We start from the raw sequence: 21,911 nt of genomic DNA on the forward strand, positions 1-21,911 counted from the left end.
AATCAACTCTAAAGTTGTCAAGGTATCATTTACTTGTCCTGAACATCATAATGTAATACAAGAATAATTTTTACTCAGTATTATATATGAATGAAATAAATACGTAAAAATTGGCCAAAAACATGGCTTATTTGTTATTGTCCAAATATTCTTAATCTGATTTATTGTACATGTAATACAATGGAGACCTAAAACCCATATATGGTTCAAGTTTGTTATGAACCTAAATATTTATAAATTCAATTATAGTTGTGTTACGAAAAGAGCGTTGTGTTCAGGGAAATTTGGCTTGGCAGATAACACTCACACATAGAGATACCAGGTTCGACCCAAAGGAATTACATGTTAGTTCATTACAGATAGTCCAGCTTTTTTTATCTAAACCGTCAGCTGAGGTAACCTCTCAACGTCTCCATCTCTCGTTCTAATCTAACAAACTCCACAATAAAACTCTAAGGCGTGGCAGAGTAAACATGTGACCAGTCAATCGCTGCAGCGGTTGGCACGATCACATGATTACCAAGGATGTGTCTCACGGTTAAACCATTGCGAAGTTACCACGACTGAATACAATCATTAGTAAACAATGTATTTATAAAATTCCTGCAATATAAGTTTATTATGTCTACTTTAAACATGCAAGTTGTTGGTTCTAAACAATGCTGCAATGTCGTGTGAACCAAATGTTCGTACATGATGTCGTTATGGTAACAAGAATACAGTGCTTTCAGAAAAGCAGTTTCCATATTTTATGAGTAGTTTCATTTAAATCCAATTTGGACAACTGGATTGCAGGCTGTAATAATTCAAATGGTGCTGCAAAGCAAATCTGATTCTGGTCGATACTGTACCATTTTACAGTACGACTTCTTACTGTGTGCATGCAGACTGGGGCATCCCTTCCAGGGGTGTGTATTAATCCACAGTGATGCAAAGGCGATAATTCTGAATAGTCAAAGGAAAGTTTTCAAATTTAACAAATATTTCATGTTTATAAACAGGAAATATTGGAAAAGGCTTTTCTGAAAGAACTGTAGTCGTAATACTGTAACGGGATATTAAACAAGAGAATATTATATTTCATCTAGAGTGAGAGTTCATAAAATGGAGGGTAGTACCAGCCTTGCTGATTAAATTTTCTTATTTGCATTTGTTATGAAATAGTTTATAAATATATTTCTACATATTTACATGGGTTTGTGCTTTACAATATCTTACAAATTGCAATTCCGTTACGTTGTAAATTGCAAAGTATTTTGTATGTATTCAATATTGCGTTAATCACATAATGTTCTTTTTCATTACAGGTGCTGAGATCCAATCATTTACAACAGTTTTACAATTTACTTTCAAAGCCAAATACATTAACAAACTTGCGAACGAAAAGGGAAGTTACATCAGCTAACGATTTGAAATCGTTACTTGAAAGACTAATACAAGATGCATTCAACCATGTAGAGGCTGTATACCCGGTGAGTAGTCAGTCAGTCAGTACCATATAACTCTGAAATGGAGAAATTCTCCCAATTACAGTAGTACCAATTTTAACAAATCCTCCTTTATTTCTAGGTGTAGACAAATTACTGTAAAATACTTTATTTTCGTTTTGAATTAATTTTCGCAGAAAGGAATGATTCAGTGAAAATAAAATCCAGCAAATATACCTTTTTTCCTATATTTTACATTCAACTCATCAAATATCAGTGACAACTAATTCTATGCAAAACACCCAAAAAGTCTTTTCTGCGAAAATTAATTCCAGCTAAAATAAAGTATTTTACAGTTGTTTGAAATATTGGGAGAATGTATTCCAATCAATTTTTAGCCTATTTACCCTGTATAAAAAAACAACAACATACATTATAGCTGATTTTTTTTTTTTAAATCGAAAACTGAATGTACCTCATACATTATGACACAATTTGGAGGAAAGCATTGTACTATAAACTACTACGTAACAACATCAACGGAAAAGTATACAACATAATTAAGAACATGTACACTAATATGGATTTAGTAGTCAAATTAGGTGATGTAATAACAGAACAATTTAAAACTAAAAATGGAGTTAAGCAAGGTTGCCTTCTGAGTCCAACCCTGTTCAACATCTTTATAAACGACTTTATCACAGGACTCACAGAAATTGAAACAAATGCACCAGAACTGGATAATAAAACTATCAATAGCCTATTGTATGCTGATGACATTGCACTACTATCAAAATCATATGAAGGATTACAAACTGCAATAGACTTTCTCCATAAATACACTTCAGACTGGGGGCTACAAGTAAACACAAACAAAACGCAAGTGATTATATTCAGGAATTCGGGATGCAAACCAGATACAAGGCGATTTACATGTGGCAATGAAGAAATAAAAACTACAGGATTATACACATATCTTGGAGTAACATTTAAGGCCAATGGATCAATAACCTCTACTGCAGACAGACTGGCAGACAAGACCTACAAAGCTGCAAGGATCCAGTCACACATATATCCAACAAACATGAACAGTATAAGGATAAAGGAAAAACTCCTAAATGTAACACAACTACCCATATTAACATATGCAGGTGAGATATGGGGCATTTTCCAAAATCAGACTAATTGGGACAAAACAGCAACAGAAAAATATCATCTACGCTTTTGTCGTCAAATTCTTAACATTGGCAACAGAGCGAGCAAAATTGGATGCAGAATGGAACTGGGAAGAGAGCCACTGATAAGCAGAATATACTTAACTATTACAAACACCTCAAAGCGATAGACAATGACAATTTAGCTTTTTATGCTATAAAAGACATGGAAAACAATACTTACACAGGAGCATGGTTGACTACCTTAGAACGAAACTTGAAACTTTACAACAAAAACAATGTCACAGATTTCACAAAACAAAAACTAAATAATTCAATTAGACAATATTACATTAACAAATGGAATATAGACAACAAAAGGGAAAGTGCCAAATTACGCACATACAGGACATTCAAAGACTCCTTGGAACAAGAAGAATACATAAAAGTGATGAACAACCCACAACATGTCAAAACAATAGCTCAATTTAGATTAAGTTGCCATAAACTTGCCATCGAAAAAGGTCGTTATACAAAACCAAAAACACCAGTGGAAGACAGGTTATGCTCCCATTGTAACGAAGTTGAAAATGAGGAACACCATTTAATACATTGTAAATTGTACACAAAACAAAGAGACACAATGTTTCACACTATCAACAGTGTAAATGCAAATTTCCTGAATCTGGATAAAGAAAAACAATTTAAACATATCTTACAATCAAAAGATAAAGATACTATTATAGCCCTCTATGTGTACTTGAGTAACAGTAAATGAACAAACAAAAGAATACACTCAGTCACACTTATTTAACTTTTTATTTACTCAACTTTCGCCTACTTACTTTTTTAGTTATTCATTATTAACTTTATTACATTTTAAACACCAAATTAGAAATGTAAAATTTTCTACACGGTTGTAATAAAGCTGTTATCTTATCTTATCTTATGCATTCTTTGGTTGTCAAAAAAGTCTTTGTATTGAGTGATTGTCTCTTGATCGAGACCTACATTTGTCTTTTAATCTCCTCTAGTTAGGAGTTATCGGTATTCTCTATTTTGAGGAAAAAGTGCCTTGATTGCTGCTAGTAATCTACTTAATAATAATAATATCAGTACAGTGTAGTTGTGCTCCGTGATGGTTTATTGAAATATTGTAGAACCATTAAACATTCACTGTTCTGATGTAGTTCGAAAACAGACTTATCCTGTGTTTCAGATACACCTCATCTGATCAAATCGAAACTTCATACACACATCATATAACTTTGGATACAAATGCACGTTCATTTGTTTCATGATCTGATTCAAGATGGCTGACTGGTGATCATTATAATGTTAAAATTCATCAAAATCAACCATTTCTGAACCAGGTCTTGATCATGTACATGTATGGATGGATTTCATTCACACTTACATACAGTAGACATTGTGGGACCTTGATGCACATCATTTTGTTTGTCAGATCAGATTCAAGTTCATGTCTTTTGTTTCATTTTCTGATTCAAAATGGTGGATTCATTTCATGACATCACAGCTAAATCTAATTGTACACCATGCATAATTTACTATAATTTTCACTGTATTAGAAAATACATTCCCACGACAGGATGCAAAACAATGTGTTCTGTAAACCACTTTAAGGATGTTCAGCAAATTTTAATAAAAAACATTTTTTCAAGCTGAGAGATTACTATAATATAATTAGCTAGAACCACATTCATAAGACATTATGTCATAAATGAATGCAGTTGAAAAGTATCCAAGCTTGTAACATGTATTAAATTGAAACATACACAGCCATGCAGTGACCTTAAACACCCTTTATTGTGAAAATTCTACCATCCAATGTTCAGATACTATGCTTAGTGCATTGAAGAGAAATATAACTACCCTCTACTTTGATAGTAAATCTAATTTTGGATATGATAAAATTACCTTGAAACTAGAAAACAAAAAAATTACACACAGACCATCTGTATCTCAAGGTTTACAAAAATAATAGAATAGTCTGGCCTTGTTGTGAAATTGACATCAGTTCCAAAATATGTTCACAATCAGCTGTTGTCACTTTTTGTGATTCGTAACTGTACAGTATGCTAATCTGTTATTCATGAACTTTGCATGAACCTAAGAAACTAAAAGTAAATGATACGCACATTTTTTTATGAGAATTTTTTTTCACCAAAAAATGTAAAATTGTAAAATTATGCCTTCCAATATTTTTTACTCTTGGGTGGAGATGTTCGCCCAAATAATGGGCTTGACTATGTCTTCCCTATCATTATCCACATCATCCCCTTTCTCACCTTGTCATCAAACAATAATTATTTTCTAATAGCTCTAATTATAAAATAATGTATTTTCCTAAAAAAAATTCATTTGTTTATTTATTTATAATATGACTCGTTTGTTTCAGGTTGTCCTTCATGGTTCTAAATGTACATCCCGGGTCAGTGTGTATGATGGCTGTGAAGATGATGCAACACCAGATTTAAAAAATGATCCAAAATACTCTGTGCCTGTTTCCATGACAACTTCAAACGCACATTTCAGCTACGAAGCACGTCAGGTTTATTATGGCAACCACAAAGAGTCCTTGAAAAATAAGGTAATTCAGTAATAATGCTTTTAATTGCTAATTCATTGCAGTATATTACTTACATGTACATGTTAGTTTTGTATTAAAGTAAGGTGGACGATACAAGAAAATAATCCAATGTCAACAATGTTAATTTACCGTTGGTATATTATTTTATTCAGTTGAATGCCATGAGTGTTATTTGTAGCCGAATCCAATTGGCTATCAAGGTTGACTTCTTTTGAAAACCACAAGTCCGATTTTTTTTGATATTATACATATAGGTACTACAAGTAGACCTTTCTCAGATTTGTTCATTTTGTGATGATATCTTCAATTCTCTAATTTTGTTGAATATTTTTGTCATTTTTGGTAAAAAGTCATATTTTCAACTTCTTGTTGAAAACCACAATTCCGATTGCTTTGATATTATACATATAGGTACCTCGGGTGGACCTCACTCAGATTTGTTCATTTCGTGATGATATCTTCAATTCTTTATTTGAAATGTGCATTGCAAACAGTGGAGCTATCTCAGCCGAGAGACTGTTTTCTTTTGTTGAAACATCAACTTCATTTTGAATGTACCCAAATTAATAAAGTCAATTTTCTCCTTGTCTCAAAATGTTTATCTTGACAGTAAACAGCATATTTGATGTCTCTGAGTAGCTTGGCCTTTTACATTCTCTTACAGACCATATGTAGTGATATGTGTTTGATGCAAACCATATTACACAGTGTGTGGAGTCATTACATTGATAACACTAGTTTCTGTTTATGATAAGGAATGATGTATTTACTGTGAGAATACTTAGAGCAGTATGAATTTCTACATTCCATTAAAGATAATGTCAGTATGTGATCACTATGGCAACGTACAAGTAGTTTGAGATTTAAGCTGAAACTTGAATTATAAAAATAGTCCATTCACTGATCATCTATGTTGTACACTGCTTGGCGTCAACTTTGTAATCTTATTTTTTTCTGTTAATGACATTTTTTTTTTATTGAACATGTTTTCTCTGGATTCTATGATAAAGTTATTTCAGATTATTTTATATTCTAGCACACCTGAACCATAAGATTGATGTCCTCAGTCTTTGAACAAGTTTGCCATTAACTGTGCAATGTTATTAAAGTCGTCCTATGCATGGACTGCCCTGGAATATGTATTTTCTCTGCCCCGGAACATGTATTCTCTCTGCCCTGGAATATGTATTTAACATTTAATCTTTATGCCCTGGAAAGTGTATTCTCTCTGCCTTAGAAACATGGATGCTCTCTCCCCTAGAACTTGTAATCTCACTGCCCTGCAATATTTACTCTTTCTGTCCTGGAACGTGTATTCTCTCTGCTCTGGAACATGTATTCTCTGTGCCCTGGAACATGTATACTCTCTGCCCTGGAACATGTATACTCTCTGCCCTGGAACATGTATACTCTCTGCCCTGAATTATGTATTCTCTCCGCCCCAGATCATGGATTCTCTCTGCCTTAGAAATATGTATTCTCTCTGCCTCAAAATATAGATTCTCTCTGCCTTAGAAACATGTAATCATGTATTCTCTGCACCTTGGAACATGTATATTTCTGCTCTGGAACATATACCCTGTCTAAGAAAATATTTTTTATATCTATGTTCTGGTCGTCGTGCAGTGACCTATTCGATATGGGACCCATAGCAACATACACAACATTGCCAGTAAAATACATTGAATTTTGAACATGCAATGTGTGACAGCTACCGCCCTTTATGTTTTTTCTTTTGTTAAACTACACTCCTATGTGTACTGTAAAATACTTTATTTTCACTTGGAATTAATTGTTGCTGTTTTCGCTGAAGGAAAGATTCAGTGAAAATAAAATCCAGCGAATATACCTTTTTCCTATATTTTACATTTAATTCATCAGAAATCAGTGAAAATAAATTCCATACAAAACACTAAAAAAGTCTTTTCAGCGAAAATTAATTCCAGCTAAAATAAATTAATTTACAGTATATATCGTGATACAAATATAAAACAAAAACTAATGTAAAGTAATGATGTCATATGATTCGCTAATATGGATCGAGGTAAATAGATATTATTAATACTGCAAACTTTATACAGGTTTTGCAGGATTCGTTGTGTGCATCTACTGACTTGGAACAAATGTGGCAAAGCAACATGGAAATGGGAATTGATTCCTTGCGATGGCAGGAATTCATAGACTCTACATTGGGGTATACCTTACTGTATCCAGCAACACAGGAAGATAACACACAGTGTGCTGATGATTACGATCCAAGGCTGCAATCTGTGAGTAAAACTTTCTTTGATAAATTACATACATGTACATGTAGGTTTCATAACACAATTACGGTAGAATTTGAATTTGACGCGGGTCATGCAAGCACTCAGAAATGTAACCTCATCTATTTTGAAAACAACTGTTTTTAAAGGGATGGCATGCTTGTATTTTAAATTTGCCTATAGCAGAATAGCCATGTCTTAGGTTTGTGAGTGGAATTTTGGTGAAAATCAACTAGTTTTGAAATGGTAGACTGGCACATTTACTGTCGAGTACCCAGCTTAGTCAATCTTTCTGGTATTGTCAATACCTGTGTGGTTGAATCTTCTTCCTTTTTTGATTTTCAACATCTGAGTTTGTTTACTATTTGATTTTTTTTAATTCTGGCCCTGCTTTGCAAAGTTTTACAATGTTGTCCATAGGAAGTATCACTGTGATTTGTTATTTATACTTTGCAAGACTTTGCAGCTAATGTTAAATTCTGAAATGAGTTATGATTTATTTTAAAATAGTACATACCATATTTTCTCTATTAGGAGCACATGTGCTTACGTAAATAACAGACATTTTTCTATGGTCAAAATAAGTAATATTTTAATGATTTAGTATGTACAACCTATGTGATTTTGGGTTTATATACGACTTTATTAGAGATGCTACTTTAATAGAGAAAATACGATATACAATTTAATATTTAACTATAAATCGGTACAGTATGAATGGGTTGAAGAAAATCAAAAATTATCGTTAGTTTTGAATGTGTATCATTTGTATACCCTACCTCACCCACAATGCCTAGGCACATTGAACACAAAGTAATAACTCCCAGTTACATGTACTTCCTTTAATGTTTGTTATAAAATGGGGATAGATAAGAAAAATGTGGTCAGCAGAATTTAGCTCATCAAATCCTTGTCATGAATAAAGAACAAATATTCCTTTTGAAACAGGCAAGGGAACACACTTTGAGTGAAATAGGTTCGGGTGGGTAGAAGAGTTTGCTACTATTTAATAAAAGACAGTGTGTTCTTTAAAATGTGGTATACTTATACATGTACCACTATATTAAAAAAAAGGAATAAAAAACAAAAAAAATTTCTGGATTCATGAAAGCCCCCCTTTTCTTTTTCAGTGGTCTACCCTTAATCTGTTTCAAAAGAAAATGTTACTCGTCATTCATGACAAGAGGGAATTCCTTCATGTAGCTATTAAATTAGGCAATGAATGCAGCTTAAGATTTGATTGGTTTCTCTTGTTTCAACTCTGACAGATGGAGTCAACCTACAGTATGCTTTTGTAATAATGAACTAAATTCACATGGCTAATAAAATAAACTGACCATTTTGCCTAGTTATTGTAGTAAAGGTCTGGCCAACCTCGGAAAAAGCCGTAGACCCTAAACATGGTTGATATTGTAACTCTCCTGACTTATTCAGTAAAACACCCTCTGTTGATGTGTTGACGTTCTTCTCTAAAAACTGATTTTCAGTGGTATGTAAATATGGTGTCACCACCCAAGGATGTTGTCATAGTGATTGATGGTACCATGGATACCAATTTGCGACTGATGAAGAAAGCTGCCTCGGCTGCTGTCAATACATTAACAAAGAATGATCATGGACTGATTATTGTTTTGTCTTCTCAGTCAGAAGGAAAATTTAATGAAACATTATTGAAGGTAAGAAGAAATGATAATAATATAATTTTTCAGCAAACATGAGTGAGAAATATTTGACAAGCTTTACAAAACTTTGCTAAAATCAAACTAGAAGAAAATATAAGTGTAGCAGCAACAGTATTAAAGATGAAGTTCATTTTATTACAGACTGTAGCTATTACACTGATGAAAGGGATATTATGTATGATGAATTTACCAAGGAAATCCTCACTTTCCAGTCTGAAAATAATAAACAAAGTTATCCTTATTAATAATAATAATCCTAAACTAATTAGACATGTGACACGGTATCTGAAAGTGTCTTTTGAAAAACACAAACTACATTAATTTTTTACTACCTAATCTTATGTTATTTTAACTGTTTTTTACTTTATACCTTTTTACCTTTTTTACCTTTTATTACTTTCAGCCAAAAATAAATTTGTAATTTCATTACGGTGTAATAAAACTGTATTATTATTATTATAATCATGGGATTCTGAAACTTAATTTAACTTTCACAAAATGAAGCTGCATATATATATATATATATATATATATATATATATATATATATATATATTAGGATAGTCCTAGTTTTTTGATGCATTCGGAAAACAAAAGATCTTTGGATTGACTTCTATATGTTATGCATGTTATTCAACTGTATCTCAAACATGCCACATTTAAACTTCTTGCGATACATGTGTTGGTCAGTCATTTCACAACCTGATTCAAGATGGCTGGATGGTGACCATTTTCATGTTAAAAATACATAAAAATTGAGCATTTCCATGATTTCTGACCAAGCTACTATATATTCAATATTAGAAAGTTGATGCATGTCATTTTGTTTTTTCAGATCTGATTCAAAATGACCAACTGATTGAACATTTTATATCATTGAATGCTGTTCTATGTCATATCTTTTACATACATTGATTCATTGCAATAGACAGTTTTCTGTTCATTGCGAGAATCACGCGTTATGCGTGAAATCAAACGTAAAAACAGGAAAACAGAGGTCATAGCGTCGTAGTGGCGTCAAACATCGCGTGAGATTCGACAAACACGAAAGTATTTTGGGGAACATTTCCATGTCAATAATGTGCTGTACACATTTGATGATGGGCAATTTCGATTAAGTGAGGATATTCGAATGCAATATTCCTCTGTCAAAGATTGGTCGGTCGCTGTGAGCTACGAAATAAAGAAATTCAAGTTCAAAATCAAATCGTTCGATTTTTGCGGCAGACGTTCGACACGCGTCTTTCATGCATCTCGCGAGATCTCGCAGTTGTACGGAAAATCACCTATTAAACTGTCATCTGTTTTGTTTTCTGATTCAAAATTTTCACTATTCAGTTTTTTGTTTACTATTGAATAATGAAGAATTTTATAACATTGCTTGATTTTTCCATATTTTGTCAAAACATCTAATGAACACCAGTAGGCAATGGATGAATAATTATATCCAGTTGAAAGTTAGAGAAAAAATGCATAACAAATGTTTCCCATCACTTAAGGATTTAAAAAATGACATAATGTATAAAATTATAAGGGTCCCCATTATCATTCGGTTCTTGTCTCCTAGGCAACATCAACACAAAGAGATACATGGCTGTTAGAAGTTGAAGATCTTAAACTTTCCACAGATGATGACAATCTTGCTGATTCCGTTGCTATGGGAATCAGTGCTTTACAAAATTGGGAGGAACAGCGACCAGAGAGTTGTGTCCGTGCATTGTTGTTGTTTACCGACAGAGGTGTTGATTTTGATGTTTTATATAAAACCATTAATGAAAACAATGATGATGTTGATATACGAATCTTTACGTATACCATGGGTGTGTTTGCAGACGACCCTGTTGCTAAGCAGGTGAGTGTAACATACATGTAACTATGTCTTATGCAATGTGATTCATTATTCATGTAGCTGTTCGATTCGAACAAATATGAAAACAAACACTAAAAATAGCAAACAGACATCATGGTATATTTTTAAATTTTGTGACGTTGAAGGGTTTTGCTCATGCAATAAACTTCTTTCAGATTCACAAAAAAATTACCAAAAAGTCTTTGTAAAGTAACACAGAATACTTTAAACTTAATTTTCATGAATGAACCAACTTGTTCCAGGTCTTTACATGCTATTATTATAAATACACATGTAAGACTTACCATCATGTGTTTATTCCTATATCATGCGTCAGATGGTCATAGCGTGTCATTGTTTACAAACAAGCATCTACCCATGAGCCTTTGCGTTCTTAGCGTGTGTTGTTATCGTCGCTTGGGACTCAATTCCCACGCGTGCGCAGGTGACGACCCTCCCGCTATAAGGTGATTTTGGCTCAGTATTTGTTGGACTAAGAAGTATGAAAAACAACAACTAATGCCTCTTTAACACAAATTATTATATAATTAGAAGCACTATGATGTGCCGAGGTGGTATGGAGTAACTTTTATCTGGATGTTTGGATTTTGATCAATTCACTACGTTCAATTACCCACCATAGACACCATGCTGTTACCAACAGTCATGGGAGGTGTACCTCAGAAAACTCAGTCGAAAAACTGCTGACTGAACCGCACTGTTTTTCTACGATGCACACTCAGTGCGGAGAAAACCCTGACCTAGATTCTATCTCTCTGTCATTGGTTGAATTGCAGATTAATGCCTACTGAGTTCAAAATAGTCATTTTGACTGACCCAAGTCTATGGTGGGTATGAACTAGGTGAAAACCCTCTGCCTAATTCTCATTAAATATATAGAAAATTTAATCACTGAACATTTTTTTTTCAAGAAGTGCTAATGTTATGTTTTTGAACAAAAGTGTACTAATATCATTATTTGTATTGTTTACATTACTGGATATATCGTAACATCTGGCACACTCGCAACATCTGTTGATATGAAAAAACAAAAGAATTCTTACTTTACTCACCAGATCAAATTTTACTCATCATTTATTTGGTGAGAAAAATATTGCTGACTTTACTGGATTACTGGATATATCATAACATCTGGCACACTCGCAACATCTGTTGATAGGAAAAAAACAAAAGAATTTTTACTTTACTCACCAGAGGGCAGCATTTGTTTTCTTTTTATTTTGAATTTTAGCCACAATTATTAAGTTACTATACTGGACAATGAAAGAATGTGTGGGGAACAACAATTATTCAATGTAATATGAAAATGCAAACAGTAAAAATAATTATTCAGTTGCTATTTCTTCAGATGAGTGAAATCCATAAAATTGAACTTATTCTTTCCCTGGAAAATTTGTGAATTTAAAACCCAGTGAATATGATTTACTATTCAAATAATTAAATTAAATACAAATGTAAATTAATGCTTTCACAATTGGTACGACTAATACTCTGATAATTTCTTTGAGGCAAAAACATAATTCTATATATAATGACTTTTTTCACTTTATTTTTTATTTTTCAGATAGCATGTGACAATAAAGGAGCCTGGTTTAGTCTGCACAATGAAAATGACATTTACCTTGTCAGTAGATATTATCAGCTTTTATCAGAGAGTGATAGCTCAGCTGATGTCTTATGGAGTGAGCTACACGACTTCAGGTTAGTATCTAACATTCCTAGCAACCATACACGACTTCAGGTTAGTATCTAACATTCCTAGCAACCATACATGACTTCAGGTTAGTATCTAACATTCCTAGCAACCATACATGACTTCAGGTTAGTATCTAACATTCCTAGCAACCATACACGACTTCAGGTTAGTATCTAACATTCCTAGCAACCATACATGACTTTAGGTTAGTATCTAACATTCCTAGCAACCATACATGACCCCAGGTTAGTATCTAACATTCCTAGCAACCATACATGATTACAGGTTAGTATCTAACATTCCTAGCAACCATACATAACTTCAGGTTAGTATCTAACATTCCTAGCAACCATACATGATTTCAGGTTAGTATATAACATTCCTAGCAACCATACATAACTCCAGGTTAGTATATAACATTCCTAGCAACCATACATAACTCCAGGTTAGTATATAACATTCCTAGCAACCATACATGACTACAGGTCAGTATATAACATTCCTAGCAACCATACATGATTACAGGTTAGTATCTAACATTCCTAGCAACCATACATAACTTCAGGTTAGTATCTAACATTCCTAGCAACCATACATGATTTCAGGTTAGTATATAACATTCCTAGCAACCATACATAACTCCAGGTTAGTATATAACATTTCTCGCAACCATACATAACTTCAGGTTAGTACTTAACATTCCTAGCAACCATACACGACTTCAGGTTAGTATCTAACATTCCTAGCAACCATACATGACTTTAGGTCAGTATCTAACATTCCTAGCAACCATACATGACTACAGGTTAGTATATAACATTCCTAGAAACAATACATAACTCCAGGTTAGTATCTAACACTCCTAGCAACCATACATGAACCCAGGTTAGTATCTAATATTCCTAGCAACCATACATGTACATGACTCCAGGTTAGTATATAACATTCCTAGCAACCATACGTAACTCCAGGTTAGTATATAACATTCCTAGCAACCATACATAACTCCAGGTTTAAGTATATAACATTCCTAGCAACCATACATAACTCCAGGTTAGTATATAACATTCCTAGCAACCATACATAACTCCAGGTTAGTATATAACATTCCTAGCAACCATACATGACTACAGGTTATTATCTAACATTCCTAGCAACCATACATGACTACAGGTTATTATCTAACATTCCTAGCAACCATACATAACTCCAGGTTAGTATATAACATTCCTAGAAACCATACATAACTACAGGTTATTATCTAACATTCCTAGCAACCATACATGACTACAGGTCAGTATATAACATCCCTAGTAACCATACATGACTGCAGGTTATTATCTTACATTCCTAGCAACCATACATAACTACAGGTTAGTATCTAACATTCCTAGCAACCATACATGACTACAGGTCAGTATCTAACATTCCTAGCAACCATACATGACTACAGGTTAGTATCTAACATTCCTAGCAACCATACGTAACTTCATTTAGTATTTAACATTCCTAGCAACCATACATGACTACAGGTCAGTATCTAACATTCCTAGCAACCATACATGACTCCAGGTTAGTATATAACATTCCTAGCAACCATACATGACTACAGGTTAGTATCTAACATTCCTAGCAATCATACATGACTACAGGTTTGTATCTAACATTCCTAGCAACCGTACATGACTGCAGGTTAGTATCTAACATTCCTACCAACCATACATAACTCCGGGTTAGTATATAACATTCCTAGCAACCATACATGACTACAGGTTAGTATCTAACATTCCTAGCAATCATACATGACTACAGGTTTGTATATAACATTCCTAGCAACCATACATGACTGCAGGTTAGTATCTAACATTCCTACCAACCATACATAACTCCGGGTTAGTATATAACATTCCTAGCAACCATACATGACTACAGGTTAGTATCTAACATTCCTAGCAATCATACATGACTACAGGTTTGTATCTAACATTCCTAGCAACCGTACATGACTGCAGGTTAGTATCTAACATTCCTACCAACCATACATAACTACAGGTTAGTATCTAACATTCTTAGCAACCTTACATGACTACATGTTATTATCTAATATTCCTAGCAACCATATAGACTACACTACATTTAATTAGATGATTAACAAATAATTATTTTTAGAGTTGGTGAATTGATATTGATTTGGAATCAACACCAACTGTTAAATTTAAATTGTTCAAGTTTTTAACTATTAAGTAATTTATTGCTATTATTTTTTTCTGTATATATTAGTTACAGTACTAAATGTAATTTACTGTGTTTTTAATGTCTTGTATGTATACAATTTACAGGGCCCCAGTAGAGCAGCTTATAGATGGGGGAGGCTACCCTATATAAATAAGATTAAATAAATAAGAGATAATATCAGTTCAAAAAAGCACACAGAAAGACTCATAATTGTAACCAGTTTTATTTTATATCAATAAAGAACACATTGTATTGTTCAATGTTAGTATCCGTAAATGTCCATTTTCTGCCAGGTGGTTCAATTAATTTTAATATATTTGATTATCTGCAGATATGAAGCCAATAGCAAAGGTATAACAGGATGTATACCAGCCACAAATACTTCTAATAATATACTGGATATTATTGGTGTTACATGTGTGTACGTACAAAATTCTCTGCTAACTGTGTTCTCTGATGGACAACAGGTAATACAGCAACATTACAGTTGAACTACTGTAAAATAATTTGTATTAGCTGGAATTAATTTTCGCTGAAATAACCTTCGGCTGTTTTGTATGGAATTTATTTTCACTGATTTTTGACAAGTTGAATGTAAAATATAGGAAAAAAGATATATTCGCTGGATTTTATTTTCTCTGAATCATTCCCTCAGCGAAAATAGCGAAAATTAATTCCAAGCGAAAATGAAGTATTTTACAGTAACTGAATCATCAGGTATTTGTACCCAGAATGCATCAATGCATTAACCTCATTTATCTACGGCATTGAGCATCATTAAACTGGATGTGAAACATACTATTATATGATGTTATTTCGGTAAATATTGAGGTTCAAGTTAACATCATTAGCTGTGCGCTACTTACTTTCAGTCCATCCAGCCAAAACTTCACAATGTGCCTGAGGTGAATTTTAATTTCATGAGTGACGAACTTTCGTGATGAATTTTACGAGTCAATGGAAGTCATGACAATTTGTAGCAATGAAAATGTTCTAGAACATGACGCATCAGTGACTTTCGTGAAATTTTGTCTTAAAAAATGTCATAAAATCATTTCTAGTAGTGATAATTACTGGTTTACACTACACACATTCTTTTAAATTTTGCAAAATTTTTCACTTTGACTTTTGCGAAATGCTGTTGCTGGTGTCATGTCATGTAAATTGCATTTTTAGTGATGAAATCAGTTCACATTATTATGGAAATCGGTCAAAAGTTGATGCAAGTCTCGTTTTGAATCAATATTAGGCCAACTAAAAATACTGTGGAATACTTTATTTTCACTGGAATAAATTTTCGCTGAAAAGGCTTTTTGGGTGTTTTGTATGGAATTTATTTTCACTGATTTTTGATGAGTTTAATGTAAAATATAGGAAAAAAAAGTATATTCCCTGGATTTTATTTTCACGGAATCATCCCTTCAGCGAAAATAGCGAAAATAAATTCCAAGCGAAAATAAAGCATTCTACAGTAGTGGCGTATTTGTGGTATTAAAAGCAAATCTCCAATATAAGCACATATAAATCAAAAATACTTTTACTGGACGCTAGATAGAAAATATCTCTGTCATTTAAATAAGCGTATATTCTATGAAAAAAACAAATAAGGTATTGCTTCACATCGCGAGGGAAAATTAATAATAATGCAAATGTATTAAAATGACCCAATATCTCAATAAACATAATCTATGTTAAAAATCAACATTAAACACATGTATTTAGATAATGTGTATTAAAGAAGTGCGATGTTCATTTCAATTAATTTTGATCAACAAAAAGTCATTGAAATATGCAGGACTTTTTTTTTTTCTCTTTGTTTGTTTATATTTATTGGTTTTTTTTAAAACTTTTTACTTTATATCCTGCGATAAAGATTTAATAATAATAATAATAATCTTAATATTATTCTGTTATTTATATTTTATTACAGTATTGTAGGTCGCTGGCCCTATATACAACAACAAATTCACACAAAAAATGATCATGCAATTTTAGTCAACATTGGAAATAATATTGTCTCTTAATTTTAAACCATAGAATATATACATGTACTTTGATAAAGACAGAAGTACAAACAGGTTATGAGAATTTAAAAATGAAACAAATTTTATAAATGATGGAAATTGTTCTCGCAAAGGGACATTTGTCTTCCACTTTCTGTAAAAAATACATGTATATAACTTTCCCCCATTTTACCGTATGTCACATGCACTTCAGTGGCTAATGAAAATGAAAAATACAGACAACATCTGAAGCATGACGACATGAAGTAAAATCTAAAATGTTTGGCCATAGGGTACGTCATTGTTTAAAAATGGAATGACTCATTTAAAGGGCGACAGTCGTCGTGCCGCGTCCTGTTCGATATGGACTCGTAGCGACGTATACAACGCGTGTAAAATACATTGTTTATTTACATGAAATTCGAACACGTGCTGCGCAACGACCATTGCGCTTTAAATAGAAAACTGACTACAACTTTTGTCATTTAAGGTGTTATCTGATATGATTGCATCAACCAAGGAAGGCTGTCCAACAAATCTTTTGACAGAATCACAGCTACAAATTCTGAGACCTGAAGCATCGAAATGTACAAGAATGATCAGCAGAACGGCTAAAGAATTGAGGGAGTATGTGGAAAACGCTGTCACCAGTACGGCTTCTGAAGCTGAACGAGCTTATCAAGTAAGTTTATACCCTGTGTGGATTTCTTGAATTCTTTTACCAGTAGCGTCTTTGCCCGCTAAGCTTCATTCATTCAGTCGTCATCTCATCATTGTACCTTGGCAGAATTCCCGCTATTAACTTAAACAAAAACATGTATACATGTACAAGGTATACTGGTATATTTCTCACTGATTGTAATTTTTTTTAAGCTATGTTTTTTTTTATAAATGTTTTCGTGCCAGGCGACAGTTGTGGACATTGAGTGTCACTGTTGTCTCTCCTGACTTTTTTTTTGTCCGTGCAAATTGCAAGTGCTAGTGCTGTCATATTCATGTTTGGGACTACATGACAGGGCTGTGTGGACATCTCTCTGTCAAATGGCAATTTTAGTGCGCTATCCTGGAGTCAACAAAAGTCCCATTCGTTAGAAAATAAATCTCGGCCAGTGGGATTGGCCTTCCCATTGAGTCTGTGGCACACTCACCCAGGGTAGGGGTCGACCCTTTTGATGTTCAGCCTAAGGTAGGATTTTAACTTGGGTCTACCGATCATGAGTCTGATGTGACAACCACTATGCTACCAGTGTCCGATAACTTTGCATGTTTGCTCATTTCATTTTAAAATAAAATACCAAGTAAATGTTCTTTTTTTTCCAGCTTTCAAAGCAGTCTGCAGTATGTCCAAATTCCAATGCATTCTATGACACCTGTATATTTCCACCTCCAAACCTTCAATATGACAAAGATTTCCAGAGAGATGTTACCATGGAAGCCACAGCTGTGCACCTATCGTGGGAGTTGGACCAAATGCTATTGCAGAATTCAACCGAAACAGACTTCATTTTTGATAAGGTACACAATTTGTTAGTTAACTAGGATATTTCACGAACATGACTCATAATACCATGACAAATCTTAATATTTTCTCAAAGTAAACTATTTACATCTACTCGTGTTGTGTTGCATTTAAACAAATGATTGGGCTATTCGCCAAATTAACCCTGAATCTGGTTTAATTTATGCATGAATGGGTGGCATTTCATTTGGATTTTATTTTTGCCATTTTCGCTGAAGGGCAGATTCAGTGAAAATAAAATCCAGCAAATATACCTTTTTTTCCTGTACATTCAACTACGTGAAAATTTTCAGTTAAAAAATAATTCTAAATATTATGTACCATATTTATTCTATTTGAAGCACATCTCCAATAGTAGCATATACACTGTATAAATCAAAAAAAACTGTGTAGTGAATTTTTGAAACATTACATATTTTGACCATATGGAAATCTGTGTTATTTAATTATGCACAAACACTACTAATAATGCTGATAATCAGATATGGTACACTGTTTATTTTTTTTTTTTTTTTGCTGTTCACCTATCAGTATTGTGCAGCACATACAGTACATTATTTATTCCATATATCCATACAATGGAAATGTTTTTTGTTTCATATGAAAGTCAATTCAAATCAATTGAGATATTGAGAAGCAAAACTTTTTATTTTTGGCCAAACTAACAATGGAATCTGAATTACTGTTAGTGCCAGTCATGTACAATATGATTACATTTTCTGAACTCTGTGTGCACCATAATCCTTCATATATGGTGTACATTGCTCATGGAGTATTAGCACTTAAGCTGGGAGAGATATTTTACGCATACTAAGATACAGTTCGCCATGCAATGCAGGGGTGATTCTCGTATCACTATTAGCAACCACATAGCAAGCTGATTGGTCAATAGCAAAATTACCTTTAATAGTACGAGTGTTGGATTCATCGTTTATCACCATTTGCGCCAAAAGTGCTGAAATATGCCTAAATACTGTGGAATACTTTATTTTCGCTGAAATTAATTTTCGCTGAAAAGGTTTTTTGGGCGTTTTGTATGGAATTTATTTTCACTGATTTCTGATGAGTTTAATGTGAAATATAGGAAAAAAAGTATATTCGCTGGATTTTATTTTCATGGAATCATCCCTTCAGCGAAAATAGCGAAAATAAATTCCAAGCGAAAATAAAGTATTCTACAGTATTCCGAAATTTTATGATTTTTTGTTCTTACCAGAGTGAGGACCCCCCCTTCATTGCATGGCCAGGAAAATAATCAGGATTTTCAGTTTTATTTTTGTCTTAATCGGTAACCAGCTGAGGCAAGCTTTTTAATTCTCTTAAAATACATACAATGTTTTTTGCCTGTGAATGTAGGGATCACCACAGAGTGTTGCAGCAGTGTAAACCTGTGAACAGATCATACAATCAGAATTTTCAATAAACTATAATTACATTCTATTGTTTCCAGGAACTAAACTCTTCACTATGCATGTCTAACCTTGGCAGTAAATGGAAAGAATTCTTGGAAGATAATCGGGATGTCAAATGGCAGTTTTACGGAGACCAGAGAGAGAGATTACTACGAATCTATCCGGGTATCCAAGATACTGATGAAGAGTGTTCATTGAAAGATTCACTGGCACCATTTAGAACTGTATGTATAATGAGGAATTATTTGTTTGCTCCAAATCACAGTCAAACCTGTGTATAGCGCTCACCTAAGAGACTTCATTAAAATGGTCTTTATGTGGAGGTTTTATTGTGTTTTTTTTTCATTGATCGTTAACTCATGATATTTGTCCAGAAAATATTGACTCTGACTCTTGCGGAAATGAGATCAAAATCAAATTGAGGAAATTAAAAATTTTTTAATAAATCTGCAAAAATATTCTTGAAAGTGTGGCCTCGTATAAAGACAGATGGTCTTTATACACAGGCTGGTCATACATTATGCCTTAGAACTGTCTAGAAATTGTCACTATAGGCAGGTGGTCTTTATACACAGGCTGGCCATACATTTTGTCTTAGAACTGTCTAGAAGTGGTCACTATAGGCAGGTGGTCTTTATACACAGAGTGGTCATACATTATGCCTTAGAACTGTATAGAAGTTGTCACTATAAGCAGGTGGTCTTTATACACAGGTCGGTCATTCATTATGCCTTAGAACTGTCTAGAAGTGGTCACTATAGGTAGGTGGTCTTTATACACAGGTGGGTCATTCATTATGCCTTAGAACTGTCTAGAAGTGGTCACTATAGGCAGGTGGTCTTTATACACAGAGTGATCATACATTATGCCTTAAAACTGTATAGAAGTTGTCACTATAAGCAGGTGGTCTTTATACACAGGTCGGTCATTCATTATGCCTTAGAACTGTCTAGAAGTTGTCACTATAGGTAGGTGGTCTTTATACACAGGTCGGTCATTCATTATGCCTTAGAACTGTCTAGAAGTGGTCACTATAAGCAGGTGGTCTTTATACACAGGTCGGTCATTCATTATGCCTTAGAACTGTCTAGAAGTGGTCACTATAGGTAGGTGGTCTTTATACACAGGTCGGTCATTCATTATGCCTTAGAACTGTCTAGAAGTTGTCACTATAGGTAGGTGGTCTTTATACACAGGTCGGTCATTCATTATGCCTTAGAACTGTCTAGAAGTGGTCACTATAAGCAGGTGGTCTTTATACACAGGTCGGTCATTCATTATGCCTTAGAACTGTCTAGAAGTGGTCACTATAGGTAGGTGGTCTTTATACACAGGTCGGTCATTCATTATGCCTTAGAACTGTCTAGAAGTGGTCACTATAGGTAGGTGGTCTTTATACACAGGTCGGTCATTCATTATGCCTTAGAACTGTCTAGAAGTTGTCACTATAGGCAGGTGGTCTTTATACACAGGTCGTTCATTCATTATGCCTTAGAACTGTCTAGAAGTTGTCACTATAAGCAGGTGGTCTTTATACACAGGTCGGTCATTCATTATGCCTTAGAACTGTCTAGAAGTTGTCACTATAAGCAGGTGGTCTTTATACACAGGTCGGTCATTCATTATGCCTTAGAACTGTCTAGAAGTGGTCACTATAAGCAGGTGGTCTTTATACACAGGTCGGTCATTCATTATGCCTTAGAACTGTCTAGAAGTGGTCACTATAAGCAGGTGGTCTTTATACACAGGTCGGTCATTCATTATGCCTTAGAACTGTCTAGAAGTGGTCACTATAAGCAGGTGGTCTTTATACACAGGTCGGTCATTCATTATGCCTTAGAACTGTCTTTTCCATGTGCTTTTCCTGTTGTCTGTGCCCAATGAAGAACACATGTATTCTGATCGTAAAGTGTAGAGAATTTCTGCGAGATGATTTTTCTTTCTTTCTTTCTTTCTTTCATGCAAGCTCTTGTAAGAGCTGTGGCTTCCAGCATTTTTGGCATTTTTGCTCATTGATCTGAGTAATCAATCAATCAAT

At 33.8% G+C, this 21,911-nt stretch overlaps 1 protein-coding gene across 1 annotated transcript in view; it reads left to right on the top strand.

The window, feature by feature from the left end:
* The window catches only part of LOC102808672 (uncharacterized), a 38,584-nt gene that overhangs the window by 1,206 nt on the left and 15,467 nt on the right, over positions 1–21,911 (top strand). The window contains exons 2-11 of the mRNA XM_085505271.1: positions 1,308–1,472; positions 5,001–5,192; positions 7,283–7,462; positions 8,944–9,132; positions 10,706–10,990; positions 12,573–12,709; positions 15,271–15,406; positions 17,433–17,624; positions 18,263–18,457; positions 19,912–20,097. Coding sequence (XP_085361397.1) covers positions 1,308–1,472; positions 5,001–5,192; positions 7,283–7,462; positions 8,944–9,132; positions 10,706–10,990; positions 12,573–12,709; positions 15,271–15,406; positions 17,433–17,624; positions 18,263–18,457; positions 19,912–20,097 — 1,857 coding nt within the window. The remainder of the gene's footprint in view (positions 1–1,307; positions 1,473–5,000; positions 5,193–7,282; positions 7,463–8,943; positions 9,133–10,705; positions 10,991–12,572; positions 12,710–15,270; positions 15,407–17,432; positions 17,625–18,262; positions 18,458–19,911; positions 20,098–21,911) is intronic.

The sequence above is a fragment of the Saccoglossus kowalevskii genome, chromosome 11, assembly GCF_978046115.1.
Source record: "Saccoglossus kowalevskii chromosome 11, keSacKowa6.1, whole genome shotgun sequence".
Classification (NCBI taxonomy): Eukaryota; Metazoa; Hemichordata; class Enteropneusta; family Harrimaniidae; genus Saccoglossus; species Saccoglossus kowalevskii.